We start from the raw sequence: 24,310 nt of genomic DNA, 5'->3' as shown, positions 1-24,310 counted from the left end.
TGATGATGAATTATTATTATCCACTTCCCTGCTCTGCTTCACTGATGTTTTAAATGTTGTCACATGTTACATTTGTTCACCTGGTGTTTGCGTTCAGCCTCAGCTTTCGCTCTCTTTGCAGACATCTGGTTCCTCAGTTTGGCTTCTTCAGCCAGACGCATCTTCTCGGCCTCCAGCCTCCTCCGGTACTGAGAGGAGAAATGAAGGAGTCCACCATTAACGACTAAATCAAAACTGCAGCAGCCAGCTGCCAAAACATCCTCGGCACAGCAGCAGAGGGCAGTGCAACTTCTGAATGCCTCTTTCTTTTTTACACAACAGTGAACAATGTAATGACACTTTGAGGCCGAGCATTAATTTAACAAAGAAATCAAGAGAAGCACAGAAATCACAATGTATGAAAAGATATCAAATCTATCAAGCTCTAGATTTTGTAAACTGATGACATGAACGTGATCTCATCATCTCTAAAACTGAAAACTTGTGTGTAAAATGAGTTTTATGTATATGTGCAATGTTCTGTGTGTGTGTGTGTGTGTGTGTGTGTGTGTGTGTGTGTGTACCTCTGCCTTCAGCCTCTTGTACAGTCGTCGAGCGATCATTCCTCTCGTGTAAGCCTGGATGGTGATGACGGCCCACAGCCGGTGCCTGAATGCTCGACGCACCAAGAAGCCGCGACAGCGACCCTGGAAGGCTGTGATTCGCTGACGGGCCACGTGATACGATGCGCACAACTTCCTGGAACGAACCAGAGCTTGGAGGCGAGAAAAGCCAGCTCGCATCTGAAAGTAAAGAGGAGGAAAGTTCAGCGAGTCTTTGCTTTGATTTTATTTTGTTTCCACTTTGTTCAAACTGCTGCTCGATGCTCACAGCTCCATAGTTCTTCCTGCACTGATATCCTCTCCACGTCTTCTGGATCAGCACTGCCGACTTCTTCAACTTTAGGAAGTTGGATCTGAAATTGAAAATAATCAGAAACGATTATTTATATGACCTCTTGTTTTACTGTTCATACAAAGAGAAAAAACCTCTGAGAAATAGTTATAAAGAGTCACAGAGAGACTTGTTCGTCTTATTTTCTGCTTTCAAAGAAAACAGAACAGTAAGCGATGCAGCTAGCGATGACAGTCATACTCAGGAGATATGTGCAAGTGTCAGTTTTAAGCAGGTGCAGAACAACACCGCAAGCTACGGTCCGAGAGCGTGATGTTTGAATTCTACTCTGGGATAAGAATCACTGGCAGCTGCATAAAATAAAATAAAATCTCAGTCTGTGAGAAACGCTGACGACCCACCTGTCCTTGAAACCCCGAACCACCTTCTGGATGAGGATGACCTTGTCTGTGATGGCCTTGTCTCTCTCGATCTCCAGCAGCATGTCGTGATGATCCTGGACAGAATAATAAACACACTCCGTACGCTTCTGTTTCTCTGCTCTGACTCAGTTTGAGAACGTTTTAGTGATGATTTGAGACATTTTACTCAAAACCACAAAAGTCACCTACTGGTCCTGGAGGAAAAGCCAGGAGGAAGTCAGTAACTTAAATGAAACAGAGCAGCTGTCACTTCCAGCTAACGTGGCAAAATATAAATATCTGCTTTCTAAAAATATAAAATGTAAGACACAGGCAGGATACACAAGCTTTAACCTGACAGTTTTCAACTAACATGACACACAACTAAATGTAAACACCTAAAGCTCCTTCCCGTCATCTGTCCACCCGCATGCAGGCTGATCTGACCACGTCCTGTTGGGGAAGTGTGGGCACTGCTCTGCTTTCACCCACTGAACTTTCTCCTTCCTGCTGTACTTCCTGTCTGGCCGAGCATCGAGGCCTGAGGGAGATGAGCCTCGACTCCACCACAGTCAACACATCTCAGTGCTCCACCCCCCAACTTATCAATCTAAAACACTTTAAAGGTGAAAGTGTCACATTATATCCACTATGATTTAAGGGCTGAAGGTCCACCCCCTTCACCGAAATTACATTTTATTCCCAGGAGCGATCTTTGATGAGCGCTTTGAATGCAGGAAGTAAAGAAAATAAAAGGCAGAAACATAAAAATGAAGATAACGGCTGTGCTGCAGAGCGACGATAAACAACAACAACAAAAACGCTTTGACAGGCTGTGCTCGCCACGTCAAACTACACTGTGGAGCCAGATGATATGTTCTTTTAACCTCTGTGTGGGGACGGCCAGCTAACAGACGTGACCTCTGACCTGATCTGCAATACATGTTTGTATAAAGTAGGCAGATAGACAGCTGGAAACTAAAACACGCAGTGTTTCCCATCAGCAGACGTGTGGACTGGAAACAACCAGAGCAGATTCACGGCTGGGATGAACCACAGCCGAGCGAGTCAGAGACGAGAATGTAAAGAAGTTCTGGATAATGTGGAAACATTTCAGTGGAAAGATAAGAGAACAGTAGTTCACGCGATGTGCTGTGCCAGCCGCTTAGCCCGGGCATCAGTGTTTTTTGGAAATACAGCGAGCCCTGTGAAAAGTTTCACACTGGTGCTGTTAGCAGCTGTGTGAAGTGGCACCTACAAATCTGAGACTTTGAACAACACCCTGCAGGCTTTTCTGCCCTGTGTGGACACACGCCTGCATGCAGGAGTACCTTGAGGAAGATCTTGGTTTTTCCCATCTGCCAGTCGTCGTCTCTGCCGAGCACGGCCTCAGCGATCCTCTCACAGGTTCCTCTCAGGTCCTCCTGATGGAAACAGAGACGGTATCAACCAATATATTTTATTCCTGGACTCTACCAGAGTAGCTTTGCATGATTCACAGTTTCCAAAATAATCCTCATTTATCTCATTCTGAGCCTCAGTGTGAAACAAGCTCTTTAAACCCTTCAAACAAACTTTCTCCAGACAGGCTGGTCCTCAGAAAAAGACGAGGGCGGGGCTTCTGTGCTCACAGAGCTGTGTGTCCAAGATGATCATATAATGCATATCCTCTCTCGCTGACATCACATGGAGCAAAGAATAGAAAAAACTGTCTGAAACTGAGTGTTCAAAGAATTCTATAGCCTGTTTCTAAATCACAGGGATTACATTTGCAGGTAATCCCTGTGATCCCAAATGTGTCCAAAGCTTGAGAAATAAAATTTATTTTTCTAACAAAACCCAAAATTACTTTCACTGAATTTGCCAAGTTTGAGCAAAATAATCATCAACTTAATCACAACGAACGCAGGTCAAACCACTGCGTTAACTGCAATAACAAGTCAGGTATTAAAAATACAAATGTTTTCAAAGTGACACACACACACACACACAAAATATGACCTGTGAAGCGTCACAGGGCGGGGTGGAGGAAACAGAACACGCATGTTCCAAGAAAAACAGGCAGCTGGTGGGAGTGTGGGAAAAACTGCACAGTGAAAACATGTGTGGCACCAGAAAATACCCTCATGACAAACTCTCGCACACACAAACCCACAACAAAGAGAGACACTCGCTCACTTCCCATAACAACGCCGCTGGGCCCGTGTCACACAGAGGCTACACAGCAGGCCACCTTCCCTAAGAAGAAGCTACAGCTGCTACAAAATTACTTATCCAAGCTCGGATAAGTCCAACACTTTATTCCAATTCAACAAATTGTTATTATTATTTTTTAACTGAAGTAAATGCTGAGGTGATCCGCAGCTTTCTCAGACCACAGTTTTACACAGATGAATACTGTGATAAGATTATTCTCTGCACAAAGATTTTCACTGAATCTCAAAAATGCTTTTGGTCCAATTGGAGAGATTTTAACAGTTAGACAACAACTGTTTATTTAAACCACAAAAAGTTCAGAGTTGAGTTAAAAGGGGCTGAATGCAGCCACGTGATCCCCGGTTACATAAATGCTTCTAGCATAAAACTGTTGATCTCCTCCTACAGCCTTTTTGTGTTTTTTGAAACTGCCTGATTGGTGTGGCCACAAAAATGGAAAGATGCGCATTATTCTTTTTAACTTTTACTTTCTTTCTTTTTTTAAACTTCCTTTAACTTTCAGGCAGTTACTCCATCGTCAGGTTTTTATTGTGACAACTGCAATTTTCAGATAGTGAGTATTTAAATCGTTTTAGTGTTTCTGCGCCTACAAACCAGATTAGGTTCATGTTTAAACTGAAGCATAGAAAGAATAAAAGACTTTAAAAACTGATTTAAAAACTGCCCGACTATGATGACGTGATTCTATTTTTTAGCTGATTAAAGTATTGAGTTACTAGTTCTTTATTATTTTGAGTTTAAGTGATTTTATTTATTTCAGTGAATATGTAACCGACTCGACTGTAAATTAGTTAAGTCATTAAGTCACATCATTAAGACAAAGAAAATTCGTTTTGAAAGAAGCGACAGGTGAGGACCGCCTAAAAACAGCTCTGGTATAAAATCGAATGCACTCATGATTCCAATCTTCTTTTGAACTTCCATGACACCATCTGTAAAAACCATCCTGATCACGAGACGTTCCTGATCCGTCCCGTGTCCAACAACAACAACATGAGCTGCGCTGTGTGAAAAGAGGACAGTTTCCAGGCATCAAATGCAAGAATCACACAGTGAAACTTTTCTTTTTCTTGAAACTGGACGTCAACAGTGATGAGAAACTTTGCTTCATTTATATTTGATGAATATTTTTTGATCTTTACTTTTTTGCCACGTTTTCCAATAAAAAAAAAAAAAAAAAAGAGAAGCTGGAGTACCTGGAGTTGGGAATACATAAATTATTCTGGGTGTGTTGATTTAAAACACCCAATAATACGGTGCGTCTACCAGACCCATCAACACACCTGTAGTCACTCTACCTGTTTGTACGCCGGTTTGACTCCAGGCATGAGCACCCGGTAGCGGTCGACGAACTCCACGAAGGTGTAGCGGATGGGATATCCAGCACGGCGTATTCGGATGGTCTCCATCATACCCGAGTACCTCAGCTGACGCACACACAGCTCCCTGTCAAACAGCTGCAGACAAACATGAACAGTTTTTTGACAAAGTCCCAGCTTTGGCTGAAGAAGCTGAGAAAGGTTAAAGGTCATAGCTGCAAAGATTTGGTACTTTGAGGCAGTTGAGAGAAGACATGACGGGCGAACTGGGATATTTTATTTAATCTATCAACATGAAACTCCTTTAGATCACTACGTACTTTTATTTTTCTACAGTTAAGTAACCCATTAATCATTTCCCCATTTTTACTCCTCATTGTGCAGCTTAACAGCCACTCCACTTTCTCTCAAACAGTCCTGTTTGTCAGATGAGGTTGTGGCTTTTTCTTCATCACTCATTTTCAGCTTCTTAATTACAGTTTGAACTCTGCTGACCGGCATTCTCATTTCCCTGATTATATTTTCATATCCGTTTCCTGTTTTATAAAGTTCAACTATGTTCTCCAGCAGATCCTTTGAGAAGTCCAACATCAGTGCAGCACTGGAAACGTGCAGGAGCCCAGAAACTCACCGACCTCATTACAAGCAAACAGATCACAGGTGAGAACGATCATCTTTAGTAGTCATTTAAACCTGTGTGTGTCAGCATATGTGGATGGTATCATGCCAACACTTAAAAATAATAAATGATTTTACTGAAACCACCAACCATGAATGAAAAACATTTTTGTAGCATCATTCATATTTTCTGAAAAAATTCTGCCAGGATACATAAACATATGAACTGAACTCAGGATACAGGTCAGGTCCAAACGTTTGTGCTGCACTGTAACATAAACTCCCCTCAAACTTTCAGCTACAGCACAGCCTGAATTTAAAGACATAATCTTTATTTGTCACAGCGGCTGTGGTAACGGTCAGACATGGAGAGAGTGGAGAGCCATGGGAAAATACGGAGGGAAATTAAGTTATGGGAATGAGATTTACAGAGAGAAAAACAAGCAGAAGCAGATTTGATCCATTTCTATCGATTAAGTTTTTAATCTAATTGATTAAAAACTTTTTCATGCAATTTTGCTCGTGAGGATGACTCCAATATGTTTTAATGACAGGAAGGAAAACAAAGAAAGCCTTGCACACTATGAAAGGTACAAAGCATAAAAACAGGTTTGTAGTTTATCAGGTATCTGCAGGGTTGGACCGAAAAAAATTTTTAAAAAAGTTTTCTAATGCAAAACGAAGTAAAAATACTATTTCACTATATCATGTTAACCTCTACAACTTCTTCATAACTAAAGTGTGCCTCCTCTGCAGCAGAGTTTCTAATGTCCATTAACTTCTGAATCAACCTTTTTTACCTTTTACCTTCGTAATTCATCTCAACACTGAACTAAGCAAAGCCATGTTTTGCCTCCCTGTGACTGCAGTCTTCCAGTAACTGCATGTTTTAACCTCGACTTCTATCTGCGGACAGCGTGTCAGACTCACCATCGGCTTCTTGTATTCATTGGGTTTGATGCAGCGGACGAAGAACGGCTGACAGACGCTCAGAGTTCTCATCAGCAGCTCCAGAGATCTTTTAAACTGGCTGCTCAGGGTGGGCGAACGCTTCCTGGTTTCTGCTCCCTAAACACACACACACACACACACACACACACACACACACACACACACACACACACACACACACACACACACACACACACACACACACACAGCAACAACCCTGTTAGAAACAATGAGGACTCCTCCTGCTCTTCCTGAGCTCGGACACCAACCTCTTTCCTCTCTGAACAGCAAAGTTTGACGCTTCAGCTTCACTCAGTCAAACCTGCTGACTGAGCAGCGACTGCTTCACAAGGAAGGAGCTGCAATCAGTTAACTGAAGCATCAATCAGCTCAGCCAGAGAAAACTGTTTTAGGCCTGTTTTTAAAATTATTATAAAACTTATTTAAATTAATCACATCATTTAAATTAAAGTAAAATGGCATCACACAACAATTTGATTTTAAAAACAACAATAACATTCTGGTTATTTGTATATTTAAAGAAATTTCTTGAGTTTTGAGACCTAATTTTTAAAAAAAAATTGCGATATTTTCCTCCAGACTATGAATAAGCTGATGAAAATAAAATAAATAAAGATTTTAAAATAATTTTAATATTATTCAGCAACATTATATTATTTAAAATTAAAAGTCTAAAAAATAATCACGTTACTGTCCATTAATAGTTACAGCTTATTGCAGCCATAGTTTGACTATTTCAACACACACGACAACTTGTAAGGCTACCGGAGAATCAATAATAATAATGATAATAATAATAATAAATGATGATGATGATGATGATGATGATGATGATAAAGAGCGAAATTTGAGAAACAAAAGTTCTTACCAGAGTTTCGTGAGCACAGAGCAAACTGAGCTTTGTATAAAGAGAAAAACTTTCTAATATTTCTCCATCCTGCGTGTTTGTACTTGAGCCTCACTGAGGTGGAAGTGAGTGTTTCCGTCGGTGTTTGAGCCGTTTACAGATCACCTGCTGCTTCCCTGCGCAGGCTAAACTCAGCGACCTGATCTAAATCTGACCCCGTTCACTCACTTCTACCTTCAAGTTACATCAGCGCGCAGCTTCACAGCACGAGCTTCTGCACCGATCAACACCGTCACATAAACCTCGTCACCGCCTGTGGAGGTGTTCGTGTGATAGAAACGTTACTGCCCTCCGGCGGTAACAGGCATCTATTACAACACTGCAATTAATACATTCAAGTGATAAAATATAAATAAAAGTTATAATTATATTAAAAGCAAATTAATGCACATGTCTGGATTCACCACTGGTTTGATTATTAAAAACAACTCGAATACTAATATAATCCATGTTTATTAACAGCTTTAGGTGGAGCAGAAACCTTGCTGCCCTTAAAACTTTAAAAAGTAATCATTAGTAAAAATTACATTTATAATATGTCAAGTAGTTTGCTAAAGCAGCATCTGATGTCACAAAATAATGTAGTTTGTCAGTGTAAACAAACAACAGATAAAAAATAAATAAAATAAAGGCTCAGTCGGGTTTGTTTGCCGTACTTCTGCCCGCAGTCGGTTTGTGAAAAGAAGTTACGGCTATATGTTATTGTTAACTGCATTAAATTTTTGGTAATATTTACTAATGCTAGGTTTACCTCGCTGACTCAGTACTAACTTTGAATTTGTTTAGCATCACGGCTTTGTTTTTTTCTTTCTACATAAGACTAAAACACTTTTAAGGCAGAAAATAAAAATGATCGGTGAGCTACGGTATAATCTTGTGACATTACTCACAGATGAAAGCACACAGAGTAGGAAAATAACCACCATAGTTGACATGGAGTTGTATTCATCAGCCTTTTGGTTGAATCTCATTCAGCTATGACAAAAGTATGTGAGCTATGGGATGTTCAGACCATGTTTGAAGTCAGAGAGGAATCAATGAAATGGAAGAAGATGGTAAAATGAAGAGGATGAAAATGCAGCGCTGGGATGTTTGATTTCTCATTTTTACCTTGGAGGGAGCTGTGGCTGAACTAACAGGAGCGTAGCCACACAGAAACTGGCAGAAGCAGCACACAGACATGCAAATGCAAACAAAGAGACACACAGGGAGGGAAGACAAAGAAGTCATACATGTTATTTTGGGCTGGACTTCAAAGAGAAACATGCAAGTAAACAACAGCATGCAGGAGAAGAACAGCTCAGAAAAACTTTCTGCAGTTCTCAAATTAACGTGTCACTCAATCAGGAGGTTCCTAGATGGGGTACCGCTGCATTCAGGGACCCAGAGAGCACACCTGCTGTTATCAGAGTTGCCAGGTTTGTAGTTTTCCCACAGTATCTAAATACTGTCTACATCTGATCTGAAAAGTAAATGTAAATTTAGTAACACAAATCCTAAAGTGGACGTCTTCGGTTTATTTCCATCCTTGGGTTCTCATAGCTCAAACAAATCCTTATTTTTGATATAGTGGGTCTTGATTATGGCTGCCTTCTTCTCATTGGTTGACCCTTACAAAAAGCAGGTGGGTGGGGCCCATGTGCCTAGTATAAGACACCAGGGCCTGTTTATTTGAAACTCTAGTCATGTTTTATGCTTTTCACCAGAGTAACAGTATGACAGAAATAAGCAGGATCTGCTTTGAACAAGTTAGTAAGTTATTAATTCTGCAAATTGTTACACTAACAAACACAGAGAAACACAACCTGCTGTAATGCTTCCTCACTCAGCATCCACCAATCAAGTGTTTAGTTTAAGTTCCAGTTCAGGGCCTGGTTGGTGATAGTTCTGGTGTGGTCACACAGGCCTGACAATGGTCTTCTAGTTAATTTCCTTAATACATGTTTGTGTGTGTGTGTGTGTGTGTGTGTGTGTGTGTGTGTGTGTGTGTGTGTGTGTGTGTGTGTGTGTGTGTGTGTTACCATAGCTACGTCAGCCTGGAAGATTTGTTTGATGAACTTGTTTTTGGAGGAGTGAACCAGCTGAATGATGTCGCCATACAAAGTGTCCCTGTTCTTCTCCAGGAAACCTGCAGGACACACAAGTCAACATCTTGGAAACATCAAAGGTTTAAACATTGCTAATTTGACTTTACGACATTTATTTGTCAGTGGTGATTACGATGTATTTGTAGAAGTTTAAAGGAGTTTAAAAAAATTATAATAATTGTACAAGATCTGACATAAAAACATTCATGAAAAAGACATAAAAGATTAAATTTATGATTTCCTGAGAACTGACATGTGGATCTATAGAAATGTGTAATTTGGGCCCAAATCCAGTGAAGAAACTTCCAGTTATAAGTTTCAGTAATAGGTTTGAAGAAATGTTTTCAGCTCTGACTTAGTAAAACATTTTTAAGTGGAAGTGGTGCTTCCATGCTGTTATTTCTATTTCAGCATGTTTTAAATACACACTCCGGCTAATGGGATAAAGATCAAGACACACGGCTACAGGCAGCAAACATACAAAGCCCACCACTGCACACGATTTCAAGCAAACATCCATCCCGCATCAGTTTCAGGTTTAAACCAGTGACTCTTGTGACTCTGCATGAATTTGACCTTTGAATATGAACCACTAAAGTCATAAACAGAAGGTTTAAAGAGCAGGTTGGTGGAGCTTTGATGCCCACAGCCAGAGCTGTGCGCTCTCACTTTGACATAGACTAGAAAAACATGGTCAGGTGCGATACTTGTACATACACTGAGCTCATTAGGTGAAACTTTGGTCAAAGAATTTAAAGTTTTATTTAGCCAGAGATCAGAAAACCATCCTGACTGGCTTCATAAAATCTCTTTTACTGTACATTCAAACAACGGGAAACTTGTAGTAACTGCATCTTTTAGTGATGTGGTGTGTGTGAAGTGACTCTGACCTCTTGTTTCATAGTAAACCACTCCAGCAAAGTGTTGGATGCCAAACTGAGTCTCATAGTTGTTCTTTGGAGGGATGTAGTTTGTGTTGAGTTTATGCTGAAAGTTCAGCTTGTTGAGCATGGTGGTGTCTGTGCCCTGCAGGAGACAGGCAGGAAAATGTGAGAGTTTAGTTTAAAAAACAAGGCTTCGAGTCTTTAGGCCACATGGCGGCAGCAGAAACAAGCTGTGAACAAGCTGCTGACACCTTATTGACTAAAATCTTCCACACACTGTTTGTTGGGAGTTGTAGTGAAAACAGTGTCCAGCATGCTGTGATTCAGTGCTGCTTAGGCTGCTATGCCTCAGGACGCTTTACATTTAAAAACAAGTTTAAAACCTGGTAAAAAACAAAAGGTTTTTAGTTTCTATGGATAGTTTCCCCGTTTATATGAGCTGTAAAGTGGATGATTCTTGTTAAAAAAACATACAGATCTATTGTTATTTTAACTGCCAAGTGTGCAGTTTGCTGTGTTTAATGGAAATATCTGACAGATAACCATTCAACAGACTCAATTTTCATTATTCTGTTACATCAAGAAGGCAAAATACAGTGTTGCTCCATCTGTGAATGTAAAGCCAGTGTTTTGTGCGCCATTTTTTCACTGATCTCCTCCAAGTCTTAGCCAAGTTAAACAAATGTGTCCTAATATGTGGTGGTAAAGTTCCCCAGCATCCATGTCGTCATCATTTTCATACAATATAAATAACTCATTTGGGCCAACATTAAAATCTATTCCTCTATTAATCTATATTAATTTTACTGACAGTAGTTGTAGGCTCCATGTCACCACTATGTTACAGATCCAGGAAGTCAAACAGGAAACGGGAGATTTCCAAATCTTTTGATATTAGGTGGATTTTGAAATTTGACAAGTTGATGGAAATTAGGTCTATTGGAAGGTCGGTCTGGTTGACAACAATTAGGACATCATGAACTTTTGTGTTTGTGTTTTATGTGTGGGAACTCTTCTATAGAAAATGTCACCTGTGTGAGTGAACTGAGAACCGCATACATGGTTGGTTCCTGTGGGAGGAGCTTAAGGTGTCCAGTCCGCTTCATGCCACACTTGATTGCCAGGTTTCCTTACATTCTTCAAAACGCAGACTCCATGAACCAATAGAAGCTGTCACAGTAGCCATGTTTCTGCTCAGTTTGTAAGGAGCACAGTGTTTCTGCTTCTCTTGTCCCGAGAGCTGTACAACAGTTGTGTAGCAACTCTTTTTTTAAATGCTTCTGGTGTCCTTCAGCTCCTGCAGAGAATTTCTGGTTCTTTGGTTGCTAAATGCTCCACTGCTGGTGCACGTATACCGTCATCATTACAGAGCTGAACTTTGGGGAATCAAAGACCAGGTGAGACAAATATGGGAGCGCATACCTTCGGAAATTTGCTCTCCTCGTCGATGAGTGAGATGATGTTCATGGGTTTGATGGCGATCATGTCCAGAGCGTCCTGGTTGTCTGTGAACTCAATGTGCTGCCAGTTGATGTTCTCCAGGTTGTACTCCTCCTGCTCTAGCTTGAACACATGACGCACGAAGAACTGCTGCAGGTTCTCGTTGGCAAAGTTTATGCACAGCTGCTCGAAGCTGCAGGAACGAGGACGAGAAGTGACGGAAAAGCTGACAATGCTGACAGAATAGTTCAGTTAAACTCAATATGTAGTGATGCCAGTGGGTTTCACAAAATAAATACATAAACAATGCCACAGGCATAAGAACAAACTTTTTAAATTAGGTATTTAATAAAAACCACACAGGGTATAAAATATGTGCCAGTTTCAACAGAAAGTACTTGTTAGCATCTCTCATTAGCTATAACACAATACATGTGTTGTGTTATTTTTCATGCATTCATGGTGATCATTTAGAGGCAGGTCACATGGGTGTGGGCGGTGATATTTAAAGCTATTAGTGAGCACCTCACCTGAAGACCAGGAGGGCAAAGGGTACATATGAATGCCTCTGTGGACGTTACACTTCACTCACAAGGGATTTGTAGCTGGCTTTGGAAACCCCTCAGAACAAAGATTTAGTGGGTAGGGTGGACAGCATCACTATGTGAGAGTTAGTGTGTAATGTACCTGTTTACTGTGAAGTTTTCAAAGCCAAAGATGTCCAGGAGTCCGATGGAGCGTCTGAGCGCTTTGGGCTGAGATGACGGAGGCTTATAAATGGCTGCATTGATCTTTTCCACGATCCACACAAACAAGCGACCGTAAATACCCTGCGCGCACACACAGACAAAGTCACAGTCCAACACATTAAAGGTCCCCAATGAGGGATTTGATCTCTAGTAGAGATATTATGTGCGTGTTGATCACTGTCTCAGTCTCATTCCACTTCTTGGTGGAAATGCAAAAATGTGTTGGAAGAGGCAGTGAAGAAAACCATTATTCTGCAAACCTGCAGGTCGAAATGAAACATGGCAGGATGTAAGATACTTAAAGTGTTTGAATGGCTCTGAAAATGTGTTAAAGGAAAGGAAATACAATGAAAAGGTTCACACCAGAGTCTGTGTTGGACAATCTCAACTTATTCTCTTTTATCATCTCTGCTACGTGGGGCTTTTAACCCCTTTAGTTCATTAACTTAAATGAATAAAGTGTGATAATTATGAGCTGTACCTTAACAAAAGCGTCCCGTACATCCAGAGCTTGTTCCATGCTGAGAGGGGTGGAGACCGTCTCTCCTCTGGTGATGAGTGTTCGGCTGGTCAGACAGTTCATCAGATCCTTAACGTCCACCTTAACACACAGAGACACATAAACACAGGAGCTCCTCAATGAATCTCCAAAACATCCAATCAAATTTACGGTTTTGAAGTACTGTGAAATAATAGCGTAAAACTGCTTTTATTAACACCTGAATGGAGGTTTGATTTGAGTGTCACTGAACAGTGACACTGCTAGATTAGACTAAAAGAAAGAAGGGTGGGTGGATAATGTGTCTGAGCACAATGGGATCTTTAAATTAGGGTGAAACTGCTTATTTATTTTCTATCATATATATACTGTCACAGTGGTGGATGATCATATTAAACTTCACCAGAGTTTTTAAATAATGAAGGCAGTGGACGTAGGTACAAAACTATGGGTGTGAATATAGAAGTCCCGCCCACTTGTTGCCCATCCATCTGTGTATGAGGGGCATCTAATCAAAAGAAGGAGGGGCAAGAAAAGCAAAACAGGATGAAAGAGGATGAAAAGGTGTGTGTGTGTGTGTGTGTCACCTCTAATAGTGTGGCAGAAGTAGTGAGATGAGGGCTCCGCACCACCTCACAGGCATCGAGGTTGTCATAGGTGCGTGCTGAAAGGTCAAAGATCAACAGAGTGTCTAAAGAAGTTTTCTTTATAAATAAAATTAAAATCACAGATATTTTTTACGAGGTGTTAATCATGTCTGTACTTGTGTGGACTGCAAGGACTGGACACTAAGAACAATACTCACAAGGAAACATGGCTACAGGAAGCTAAACACAGCGGACGAGTAAACAGTAAATTCCTTTTCTGGTAATATTTTTCACGTTACCCTCGTATCTCAGGTTTCCCATGTGCAGTATAGCAGCCAGCAGCTTAGAAATCTCCCAGTTCTCCTTGTCAGTGAACATCAGCACCTGAGCAAACAGACCCAAGCAACAATCATTACCTTTCAGTGTCTTTCAAATATAAGATGATAAAAACAGTATGTTGGTGATATTTAAATAGTTGAATACACAATATTAACTTTAGGTAAAGCAGCACACACGTTAGTACCTTCATTGCAGAGCGGATGTTGGAGTACTCCTTCATATCGTTTCGGCCATCACAAACGGTACAGTTACCCTGCAAAGAGACGGAGGGATGGATGGGGATCAGAACAAAGTCTTTGTCTTTTCATATTTTATTTACTTTTTTTTAATCCTATTTTTATTTGATATAATCTCTGTTTTCCTGATTGGCACGATCCCCTAATAAGAGACTATTCAACAGCTGTAAAGATCAAAGCTCCTCTTGACCGATAAGGCGACTGATCAGCCAATTACGCAGCGTGAGACAGTAACTCACGATGGTCAGGTAGGTGTAGTCTGTGGCTTTGCTCAGCCCCAGTTTCTTCTTCTCATCGACAGTCATTCCCTTCAGCATACAGTAGAAGATGTGGTAGTTTCTCTCATCGTAGGCCTGTAGAGAGAGGAGAAAAGTCAAATCAGTGTTACACCACTACATATTATAAAAGATAAGGTAAGGCTTTGCAGACTGCAGGGATTAATTCATCATAAGATAGAACTGACTTTTGGCTATTTTGTTTTACTTTAAGTCAAGATGATAAACAGAATGACGTTTTTTATGTCACAGTTAGTTACTGAGAAAATGCTCAGGAGTTTAACTTTGAGCTGATCAGCTTCGGACTTACCTGTCGACAGACTCGGGATTTCTCCAGCAGGTACTGCTCTATCTTGGCTCCTTCTATGGCTCCTCGCTTGTTGAAATGGATGTCAATGTATTTCCCAAAACGAGATGAGTTGTCATTGCGGATCGTTTTTGCGTTTCCAAAGGCTGGAAGAAAAACAGAAAACACCAACAATGCAAAAGACATTTCTGTCAAGGTCTGATTGCCCACTGGGAATCTTAATGGAGACTCTTTAGGAATTATCTTCTTTCTTGGCTGTAAATGTTTTCACTGTGTGTTTTCAGTAGATTCACTGAAATATGAGAGGAGACTCAGACATGTGAGCATGTAGCGTGGTGTGTTGTTTCACGATCGTCTTTCTCTCAGGTGAGACATTCACGCAATGCTGGATTGAAGTGTAAATGACGCCTGCTTTGCACTCACAGTGCACTGCACATACGTAATAGGTTGCCTGCTTTTATCATGACGGCTATAAAGTAGATTGGCTTATGCACAAAGAATCACGGGGTCACATTTTATCATTTTGCCCAACATTTAAGCCAAATAGAGTTGATTTTTGATCACAATGAATGGCTAACTGGCAAAGAATTGACCAAAGATGTTGAACGACGTATTAATCTTGCTAATTTGGTTTCATCTTATAAGTAATTCCTGCTGATTTAATTAACAATTAAATGGAGGTAGATGTTTCATGTGACCTGTCCTGTCACTGCACTACTGCAGACCTCTATCTTACAGTGTTTTGCTCTTCTGATCATTTTGAATTTTGTTATAATACATCCAGTAAATCTTATCTGAAGCTTTAACTTTCAGGTAAAGCTTAAAATTGTATTAATGAAGAATATTTTTTAATGAAGTAATGTACATGTTTAAAAATAACTTTGGTAGTCAGCACAGTCTCAGTCTGTGCTGCCGGGTGTTGATGTTGTAAAACCTTCAGCTGCAAGATTACTGAACTAACATGTCTCTGTTACAACTGTGAGAGATTAAACATAAATGCTAAAGTGAATCCACAACATCATCTGTGAGTTTGTCTACTTCATAGAGATTTTCTTCCAGATAATGAGTTAAAGATCACTTTTCTCTCTGTGTGTGTGTGTGTGTGTGTGTGTGTGTGTGTGTGTGTGTGTGTGTGTGTGTGTGTGTGTGTGTTACCTTCTAGTATAGGGTTTGCCTCCAGGACCTGCTGCTCTATCCAGGAGTGTTGACCACTGATGGCCGCCAGAAACTGAAGGATCAGTTTGGTGCTTTCTGTTTTTCCTGCTCCAGATTCACCACTATCAAACCAAAACAACAGCGAGAAAATGTGATCATGTTTAAGAAAGACCAAGAGGTTGTTTATCATTTTAAAGTTTCTGATGATTCTACGAGATCTTCAGCACCTACATTTTTATCAGTTTCTTATTTTTCTTGTTTTTTCTTCTTTTAATCACAAATTTTAATAATTTGATAGAAAATAAAAAAGATTAGATATTAGATATCTGACTGACTGACTGACAAACCTTTTGGTCTGCATGGTTAAAACTCACATCCTTGCTGTATGATTGCTGGTTTGTATTTGAGCCACCTGCAGTCTGAACTTTTCCTAACCTGATGATACAGCACTGGTCGCGGTTGTTCCTCTGCATGTTGAAGTAACAGTTGTCAGCAATGGCAAATATATGAGGTGGCATTTCACCGATCTTCTTGTTGGTGTAGAGGCGGATCTGGTCAGCCGTGTAGATGGGCAGCGGCTGGTAAGGATTGACAGCCACAAGGATGGAGCCTGTGTACGTCTGTACAGAAAAAACGAGGATGAACCAAATTATGTTTTTTTTAGGTCACCCAGGTGTTGATGTTTTGGACTCACACTGCTGGTAGCTGATGTGTAAAAGAAGATAAGTACTGAGTAACTACAAATCCTACAGACATCATCTTCTCCTCAACATGCTATACTTGGAAAATTCCTCCAAGGACTGTCAAAAGACAGTTCCTGGGTCCAAACCAGAGCAAGGCAAAGTGTAATAAGAAGCTAACAAATAGTTCAAAAACACATCTTAAAACTGAACAGCCATGAACAGGTCAGCATTTTATGTTTCATGTTTAAGGATTAAAGCACCTGTCAATATCAGATTAAAGTCTTTCAGTTAAATTTGAGAAATTATCAAAGAAGCCAGCCGAAGATCCTTTAGTAAAATGTCCACAAAACAACGTCAGAAATATTACAAAAAAATGTCATGCGGCTGTCTGTTGCCGAAAGGATCGAGCAACAAGCCGGTGCCGGTTAGCAGGTACATGAGCTGACACAGGTCGAGTAGCTCAGATGTTGAAGGATGACAATGAGAACGTATCATTGTTCGCCATAAGAGAACAGAAAGCCATGTTGGAAACATGGTGCAGCTCTCAGTTTGGTTACTGTTAAGCCAAAGTGAGTTACTATAGTCCCTGCGCCAACATGACACATCCATCCATAGTGCATATAAGAAAAGAAGTCCCATCAAATACATGATGTCTACTGAAACGTGCAGCAAACACGCTGTATACTGTGATCGAGGCCATGCAGCGTGCATTAAATCCATGCAGTGGGTGCATATCCTTGTATATTTTTTAGCCTTTGTCTATGCTTGGGTTTCAGGGGCTGACTTACCCTGCCACCACAGTTTGTCTTCAGTAGAAACAGGAACAAATAAAGGAGGGTAACAAACAGAGGTAATGAGAAAATAAAGCAAGGAAGGTATTATGATGACAGGAGAGGAGTGAGAAAAAAGTGACAGAGAGTTAAAAGAGTAAGGTGACGAATAAAGTGTTAAAAAGCTGCTTAAACAGACAGAACATATAGCAGTAGGGTCAAAATAAATGAGATATAGCAAATTCTATATAAAAATGAGGTTTGTATTAAACTTTAAAGCCTTTTAAAGCCTTAAACTTTAAATCACAACGACAGTTGCCTTAAGACACTTTATGTTGTAAAGTCAAAACGCTGCAATAATACAGAGTAACCCCAGTCAGATAAACCTCTATGAGCGAGCGCTTGACGACAGCGGGAAGAAAAAACTCTCTTTTAACAGGAAATAACTTCCAGCAGAACCAGGCTCAGCGAGGGGCATCTGCTGCAACCCATTGGGGATGAGGGGATAAATAATCAAATAAAAAATTAAGAAAAGACTTTATATAAAATTTTGTTTTAGTGCAGAAGAGCAAATATTTGTTACTCTGTGTAGAAAAATCTTTTTAAACAGTATTAAAGGGATTAAATAATGAAGGTATTTCTATTGTTGGAGTTCCATCCATCCAGCAGGATGAGGGTTACAAGTGTGAATGATTTAGTTTGTACTCTACATAGTTGTTGGTAGAGTTTCTTTAATGAGCAGAATTAGGCTTTTCATATTTAAGCATTGCTTCTGCCTGAGCCTGTTCAGTCACTCCTTGGTTCCAAGTACTGATGACAATTTCTAATATATCAAACACTACTTCCTGCCACAGTTTGAGTCAAGTTGTAAGTGTAGTGTAATTGTGAAGAGTAGCCATAATGGTGAGGAACTGGGAGCCTGTCCAGGGTAAACTAGATTCAGTAGGCTCAGCCCTGCAGTAATCGCTGCAGTAATACTCACATATATGAGTTTTTCTCTGTATCTGATGAGCAGGTTACGGAGGATACCAGCTTCATTGAGGTCTCCCAAGCGAATCATGTCTTCCACCCCGTGGATGGAGGTGGGATGCATTGGCTTGATGTTGGTGGCATTTTGGGGGGAGATCCAGTGCTCCTGAAGGAGGATGGGAAGTTAAGTTGAGAAAGCACATTGGAAATTCAGGACATTTTTGATCCTAAACAAAAAAAACAAAAACGTTTTTAATGATCTCAACGGTCACATGGTGTCTGTGACATGTTCTTTAAAAAACAAGTTTTATTTGTATGTAAGTGCTTACATTTCCTTCATCGTCCACCACTTGGATCTGTCCGGAGTCACAGAGTTTGACCACTGCGCCGATCGGCACCTCAAACTCCCGACCAGTCTTCAGGTCCAACCAGACATAGTCGCCCTGAAAGGAAGTCAGACAGTCAAACCGAAATCAGGATGTTAGGATTTTGGGAGTTAAATCATTCAGCGTCAGAGTAACAGAGTAAGTATCAAGGTCAGAGTAACAGCAATGTCAGATCACATGAGAAATCAGCCAGAAGCAGAAAGAAACCGTGAAGCAGCATTGACAGAAAAGTGCGTTAATATGTGAACTCATCATGAAAAACAATATTTTTCATCAAAACTTAGAACCAGCTCGTGGTCTGAAGAAATCAGACTGTAGGTTAAATAATTCCTCAAAGCCTTTCGAAACAAATCTTGCCACACAGCAGCAATCCTTAAATGTCTTTGAAACTTTTATTTTAAAGGCTATGAAGACAGAAAACCTGCATTTATAAAATGAAAAGTAAAATCGAATAATACAGTTTAAAAAAATCTGCTGACTTCGGCCCAAAATAAAGCCAAATAAAGCTTTTCCCCCTAGAAGTTAGAACTTCTACCTTCATCTCTGTGTTACAGGCTTCTGTACGTGAAATTAAATTATGGTTTCTTTGAGAACTGTTTCTCTTTAATAATGTGTCTTATATACCTTTACTCTACACTCGACTGGCTTTTAATACAGTACCTGCAGCAGACTGACAATCCTTGCTTTGCTTTGAGGGTTTCTGTCTGACCTTTAATCAGTTCCAGACGTTTCTAGTAGGTTACCACTAGACCCAGTTTTTAGGTTTAATCCAATTTACATAAAGATTTTATGTTAAGCCAGTAATCTAAAATTTCACAAAAATTCATTGCAGCCATTTAAAATGGTACTCAGTAGTTTGTACGGCCTACAGAAGCTTGCATGCCTGATAACATCGGGGCCTGTTCCTAATGAGACAATAGATGGTGTCCTGGGATCTCCTCCCAGATCTTGACCTCAGATCAGGGCATCGCTGAGCTGCTGGACAGTCTGAGGTGCAACCTGGCAGAGTTGGATGGACCAAAACATAACGTCTCACTCAGCTGGATATAAGTCAGCTGAGCGTGGCTCCTCCTCAGTGGTATCAGATCCTCCATCCTCCATGTGCTGCCGGCATACTCTCACCACATGAGGCGTATCGTGCACCAGGAGGAACCTGGGACCCACTACAGCAGCGTAGGGTCTGACAGTAAGTCCAGGGACTTCATCCTGATACCTGATGGCAGTCACGGTGATATTGCCTAGCGTGTAGTGTCTGTGTGTCCGTCCATGGATATGCCTCCCCAGACCATCACTGACCCAATACCAAACCAGTCGTGCTGAATGATTTTACAGCTATCTTAATGTTCTCCACAGCTTCTCCAGACCCTTTCATGTCTGTCACACGTGCTCAGGATGACCCTGCTGTCATCTGTGAAAAGCACAGGACTCCAGTGGTTGACCTACCAATACTGGTATTCTATGGAAAATGCCAGGCGGGCTTCACGGTGTTGAGCAGTGAGCACAGAGCCCACTACAGGACGATGGGCCCTCAGGTCTCATGACTTTTGTTTCTGATTGCGTGGTCAGAGACATTCACACAAATGGCCTGTAGCTCTGCCAGTGCTCATCCTTTTCTTCCTGTCACAAAGGACCTTATACTGGTCCCGCTGATGGCTTGAGGACCTTCTGCGGTCCCTGTCTCCTGGAATCTCCTCCATGCACTTGAGACTGTGCTGAGTGACGCAGCTAACCTACTGGGAGCGGCAATAATGATGTGCCATCCAGGAGGAGCTGGAATACCTGTGCTACCTCTGTAGGGTTCGGGGGGGGGTGTCCACCTGTAAAGTTGTTCCTGTTTTGGGGGGTGTGTCATTGTTGTCTTTCAGCATTAACAGTCCCCTTAACTGACCAGCTCAATGCTCACGAAGTTTAACTGAAGCTTACTCTGACTGACAATTATTCCCTTAGTGTGTTGAGCAGTGTACAACACTATGAGGTCTTTAAGATACTATTGATGGGGGCTTAAAATGCAGCTCTTTGTACATGAGCAGGGGATTCTAAATTAAATTCTGGATTGAACAGGGAGAGAATGAAGAGAAGCTAAAATGGGAAGCATGAGTAAAAGAAGTATACACACATAAACAGCCATGTTAAAAACGTAAACACACATGATCTCTTCAGATGACCCATGAGTCAAAAGTGACCCAGAACAGAAAACCATGCATAATTATTTTAACACACAGTTCTGCAGTATTACATCAGCATTCTTCTCGTGTATAAGAAAAAAGGCACACGTAAATAACAAAGCAGGGAGCAACACAAATGCTACAGATAAAAGCCATGTAATTATGACTCATGAGACTTAAGACACAAGCAGTGTCAGCATACCGGCAGCAGAGTGCTGTGTTTCATCACAGTGTTGACGTTGCGTATCAGCGCCCATTTGGCCTGATCCTTCTCATAAAGCTCCACATAATCCCGACGCTTGAACATCTTCACGTGCACAGTGAAAACTTACTTACAAGCACGCTCACAGTTATATCCAGAGGTAACGGTCTAGAGGCGATACCCACACGTATGAGAGGAAATGTTTCGAAATTGTTCAGATGTTCATTGAATTTTAGTTTCTTGCAAAATTCTCCAAAATCTTCAATGTTTAACAAACGAAATTCCTCCCAGATCACAGGCACACATCACCTCTGTTTGTCTTCACCGGGTTTATCTAAAAAAAAAAAAAGTTGGGGTCGTGGGGAAAAATAATTCCAAGAAAAACAGGTCGAGTATCAGTCCTCTTACAGTCAAACAGCTCTGCCCAGACCAGGGTCCTGTTTTCTGACCTTGCTGGATGTAAAAACTTCAATAAAGAAATCAATTTGAAAATGTGCAGTAAGTTTCCACTGTAACATTTTGGGACCAACAATCCTCCTGCTCTCTCGCTCTCTCCCAGACTCTCTACATCACATTTTGTTAACCCATCCCCTGCTGCCCATGGCAACCAGGTGTCACTTCCTCCTCAGGTGTGTCCTATGGTGTTGGATTTCTGCCTAGATAAGCCCACTGCAGGCTCCTACTGTCATAAATACGCTGTAGTCAGCACAGGATGCATCACATAAGTAAAATAATGGCCTTTCACTTTCAGCTTAAATTTGAGAGGAGGGTAGAATTTGGTCATTTCAGATGCTGTCATGGTCCTGAGTCGGTGACCCAGTGTTTTTGAATTATTAATAGTCTTTGCTTTCATTATTATTTAGAATTTCTAGTCTCTTGGTTTCTGTGCCTCCTGTGTTTCATGTTTAGTTACTCTTGTTTCCGTGTTTGTTCCGTCTGTTCCCCTAACCAGTCATACTCCATGTCTGTGTGTCTAGCCTTGGCTGTGTCCCAATTCAGGGGCTGCATCCTTCGGAGGAACCAGCCTTCGGCGTCTATGTGGGGCTTGTCCTTCGAAGACCGAGAAGGCTGGAAGTGTGAGGCTGAGATTTGTATCACCAGCTGTCTCGGTGGAGTTAAACTCAGCTGTCTGCTCCTTGCTCACTAAAATATATCAGGACGTGAGTAAATTCTCGACCATCTCACACTTCTGTTTAATCAGTTTTCTGTTTGACGTTTATTCAGATGTGTGAAAACTATAACTTTAATCTCAGCCAAACCGATTTACTCAGGAACAAATGAAACACTGAAAAAAGCCAAACTAGCATTTTTAAGTTATCTAAGTGATTTATATATCATGTTTAACCTGAGTAGCGAAGGACTGCGCAGGTCTGAAAACAATGTGCTGGGAGTCCAGTGTTCTCGCCGGCTCGAGTGAGCCTTGACCACCCAGTCAGCTATCGAGCTGGTGGGTAACATGTAATATGTGATGTCTTGATAAATCAAGCAGATATTTGAAGTTTACAAACCTACTTTCTTGAAAATATCTTAAAAGTTTATTTTGTGACCCAGAAAGAGTAATATTTCAAACTCTTTAGTCGTGCTCCTCCGCCATTGCTGCATTTTAAAAGTATTTTTATATTATTATAAAAATATTATAAATAATGATTTAAATAAAAAAGTATTGAAAATAGTAATAAGAGTAATATTAAAACTAAGTATTTGCCGCCATTGTTGGAAACTGGAATTTGCTGGACCACGCTATGAATTCTGGGATAGGTTGGGCCACGGAGGATACACCCAACCCCCCCTGAAATTCGGCGAAATGAAGAATGGGTCGGCCGCATTTGGAGCAGCCTCCTAATTGGGACAGCCTTTGTCGCCCGGCTGTGACATAATAGGCCAAACCAAAACGGATTAAAAGTTTGCACATAAATAAATGACGAGTGAAACTTGCCCAACCACAAAGAAACTCGTTGAAAAGAGATCTGATGAGATCTCTTTGAGATTTGTCTATAATGTTAAAGGTAAAAAGTAGCTTTTGAGTTGTAGGAAAAAATGTCTCTTTGCATCTAAATTTGGTGAAAATGAAATGACTTACTGTTCCAGACTTACTCCAGAGAACAACGTCTTTGCAAATAAATAAATGTCAGATTAGAGCCAGACCTTTCTCAATGTGAGGCAACGCTGCTGACTGCTTCATCACTGCACTGCATCAGTATGTGGGATCAAAATGTTTTTACTGTCCAGAGGCTTGTACAAATAAAATATCTGAACGGACTGGCATAAACTTTGATATGAATAATAATCTGTCTTAAATGACCCACTGACCCAGACTTTTTTAGTTTTGAGTGGATGGGTGGAAAATTTAATTAGCTTCAACTCTAAAACATCCTGTCGGCCATTATTATTGTTTTTGACGGTTTTATTATTGGTTTGTTTATCTTCTTCCTCTCCAACTACAGAAGAATGCCAGCCGTGTTCAGCATGAGACGTGAGCTCTGACTCAGGGGTGAGTGTGTCACCATGAATAGCTGTTTGAGTGTGCGTTACATATAAGTCACTTTAATTAAGTAACTACTCCGTCTAGCCAACTGAGCCACCTGAACATTACACCACCAAGCATCTGTCACACACACACACACACACACACACACACACACACACACACACACACACACACACACACACACACACACACACACACACACACACACACACACACACACACACACACACACACACACACACACAGAGAGAGAGACCACATGCTGAATTATTTAACACAGAGGATCTGTTTGGTGTCTGTCTGTCTCTTAGTTTATATTTCTTGTTGTGTGCCGCTCTCTTTCTCTTTCTCTCTCTTTCCCTTCATTTTCTTTTTCATGTTTCCTTTACTGCTGTTATTTCTGACAAACAGCTGTATGTTACAGTGCTGAACACTTGCTGTAGGTTTGGATGGTAACTGATGAGCTTATGGAAACAGCCCTGAGATCAGAGAGATGAGTTTGTTACTTGAACAGAAATCTAATTACACGACTACAAACAAAGTTTAGTAAATATTATTTCTCATATGCATAGACTAACATAAACATTTTTTCTTTAAGCAAATTTTTAGAGCGATTTTAAAGACATTTTGCAGCCAATTTCAGCATTTGCATTGCATTTCTATTTCTCCATGAATCTGAATATTTCCTGCATCTCTGTAACACAGTATAATGAAGTTATCTGATGCATCTATTCCAATGTCTCATCATGGTGATTCTGAAA

At 40.7% G+C, this 24,310-nt stretch overlaps 1 protein-coding gene across 6 annotated transcripts in view; it reads right to left on the bottom strand.

Moving 5' to 3' along the window:
- The window catches only part of myo7aa (myosin VIIAa), a 56,777-nt gene that overhangs the window by 19,769 nt on the left and 12,698 nt on the right, over positions 1–24,310 (bottom strand). For 2 of the 6 annotated variants that reach the window (XM_026192348.1, XM_026192342.1), the window contains 23 exons: positions 18,638–18,751; positions 18,322–18,474; positions 17,358–17,375; positions 16,322–16,506; positions 15,887–16,008; positions 14,735–14,877; positions 14,389–14,502; positions 14,098–14,166; positions 13,874–13,958; positions 13,575–13,651; positions 12,970–13,089; positions 12,427–12,569; positions 11,722–11,932; positions 10,306–10,441; positions 9,350–9,456; positions 8,439–8,486; positions 6,380–6,517; positions 4,811–4,969; positions 2,627–2,719; positions 1,296–1,390; positions 871–955; positions 564–782; positions 81–188 (listed from right to left, as the gene is read on the bottom strand). In XM_026192348.1, coding sequence (XP_026048133.1) covers positions 81–188; positions 564–782; positions 871–955; positions 1,296–1,390; positions 2,627–2,719; positions 4,811–4,969; positions 6,380–6,517; positions 8,439–8,486; positions 9,350–9,456; positions 10,306–10,441; positions 11,722–11,932; positions 12,427–12,569; positions 12,970–13,089; positions 13,575–13,651; positions 13,874–13,958; positions 14,098–14,166; positions 14,389–14,502; positions 14,735–14,877; positions 15,887–16,008; positions 16,322–16,506; positions 17,358–17,375; positions 18,322–18,474; positions 18,638–18,751 — 2,742 coding nt within the window. Of the gene's footprint in view, positions 1–80; positions 189–563; positions 783–870; positions 956–1,295; positions 1,391–2,626; positions 2,720–4,810; positions 4,970–6,379; positions 6,518–8,438; positions 8,487–9,349; positions 9,457–10,305; positions 10,442–11,721; positions 11,933–12,426; positions 12,570–12,969; positions 13,090–13,574; positions 13,652–13,873; positions 13,959–14,097; positions 14,167–14,388; positions 14,503–14,734; positions 14,878–15,886; positions 16,009–16,321; positions 16,507–17,357; positions 17,376–18,321; positions 18,475–18,637; positions 18,752–21,061; positions 21,167–24,310 lie in introns of those variants that run through there. The other 4 variants (XM_026192343.1, XM_026192345.1, XM_026192344.1 and 1 more) reach the window with 4 other exon arrangements.

The sequence above is a fragment of the Astatotilapia calliptera genome, chromosome 14 (genome assembly GCF_900246225.1).
Source record: "Astatotilapia calliptera chromosome 14, fAstCal1.2, whole genome shotgun sequence".
Classification (NCBI taxonomy): Eukaryota; Metazoa; Chordata; class Actinopteri; order Cichliformes; family Cichlidae; genus Astatotilapia; species Astatotilapia calliptera.
The sequence above is the reverse complement of the archived record's forward strand: the minus strand, read 5'-3'. Positions and strand labels throughout refer to the sequence as shown.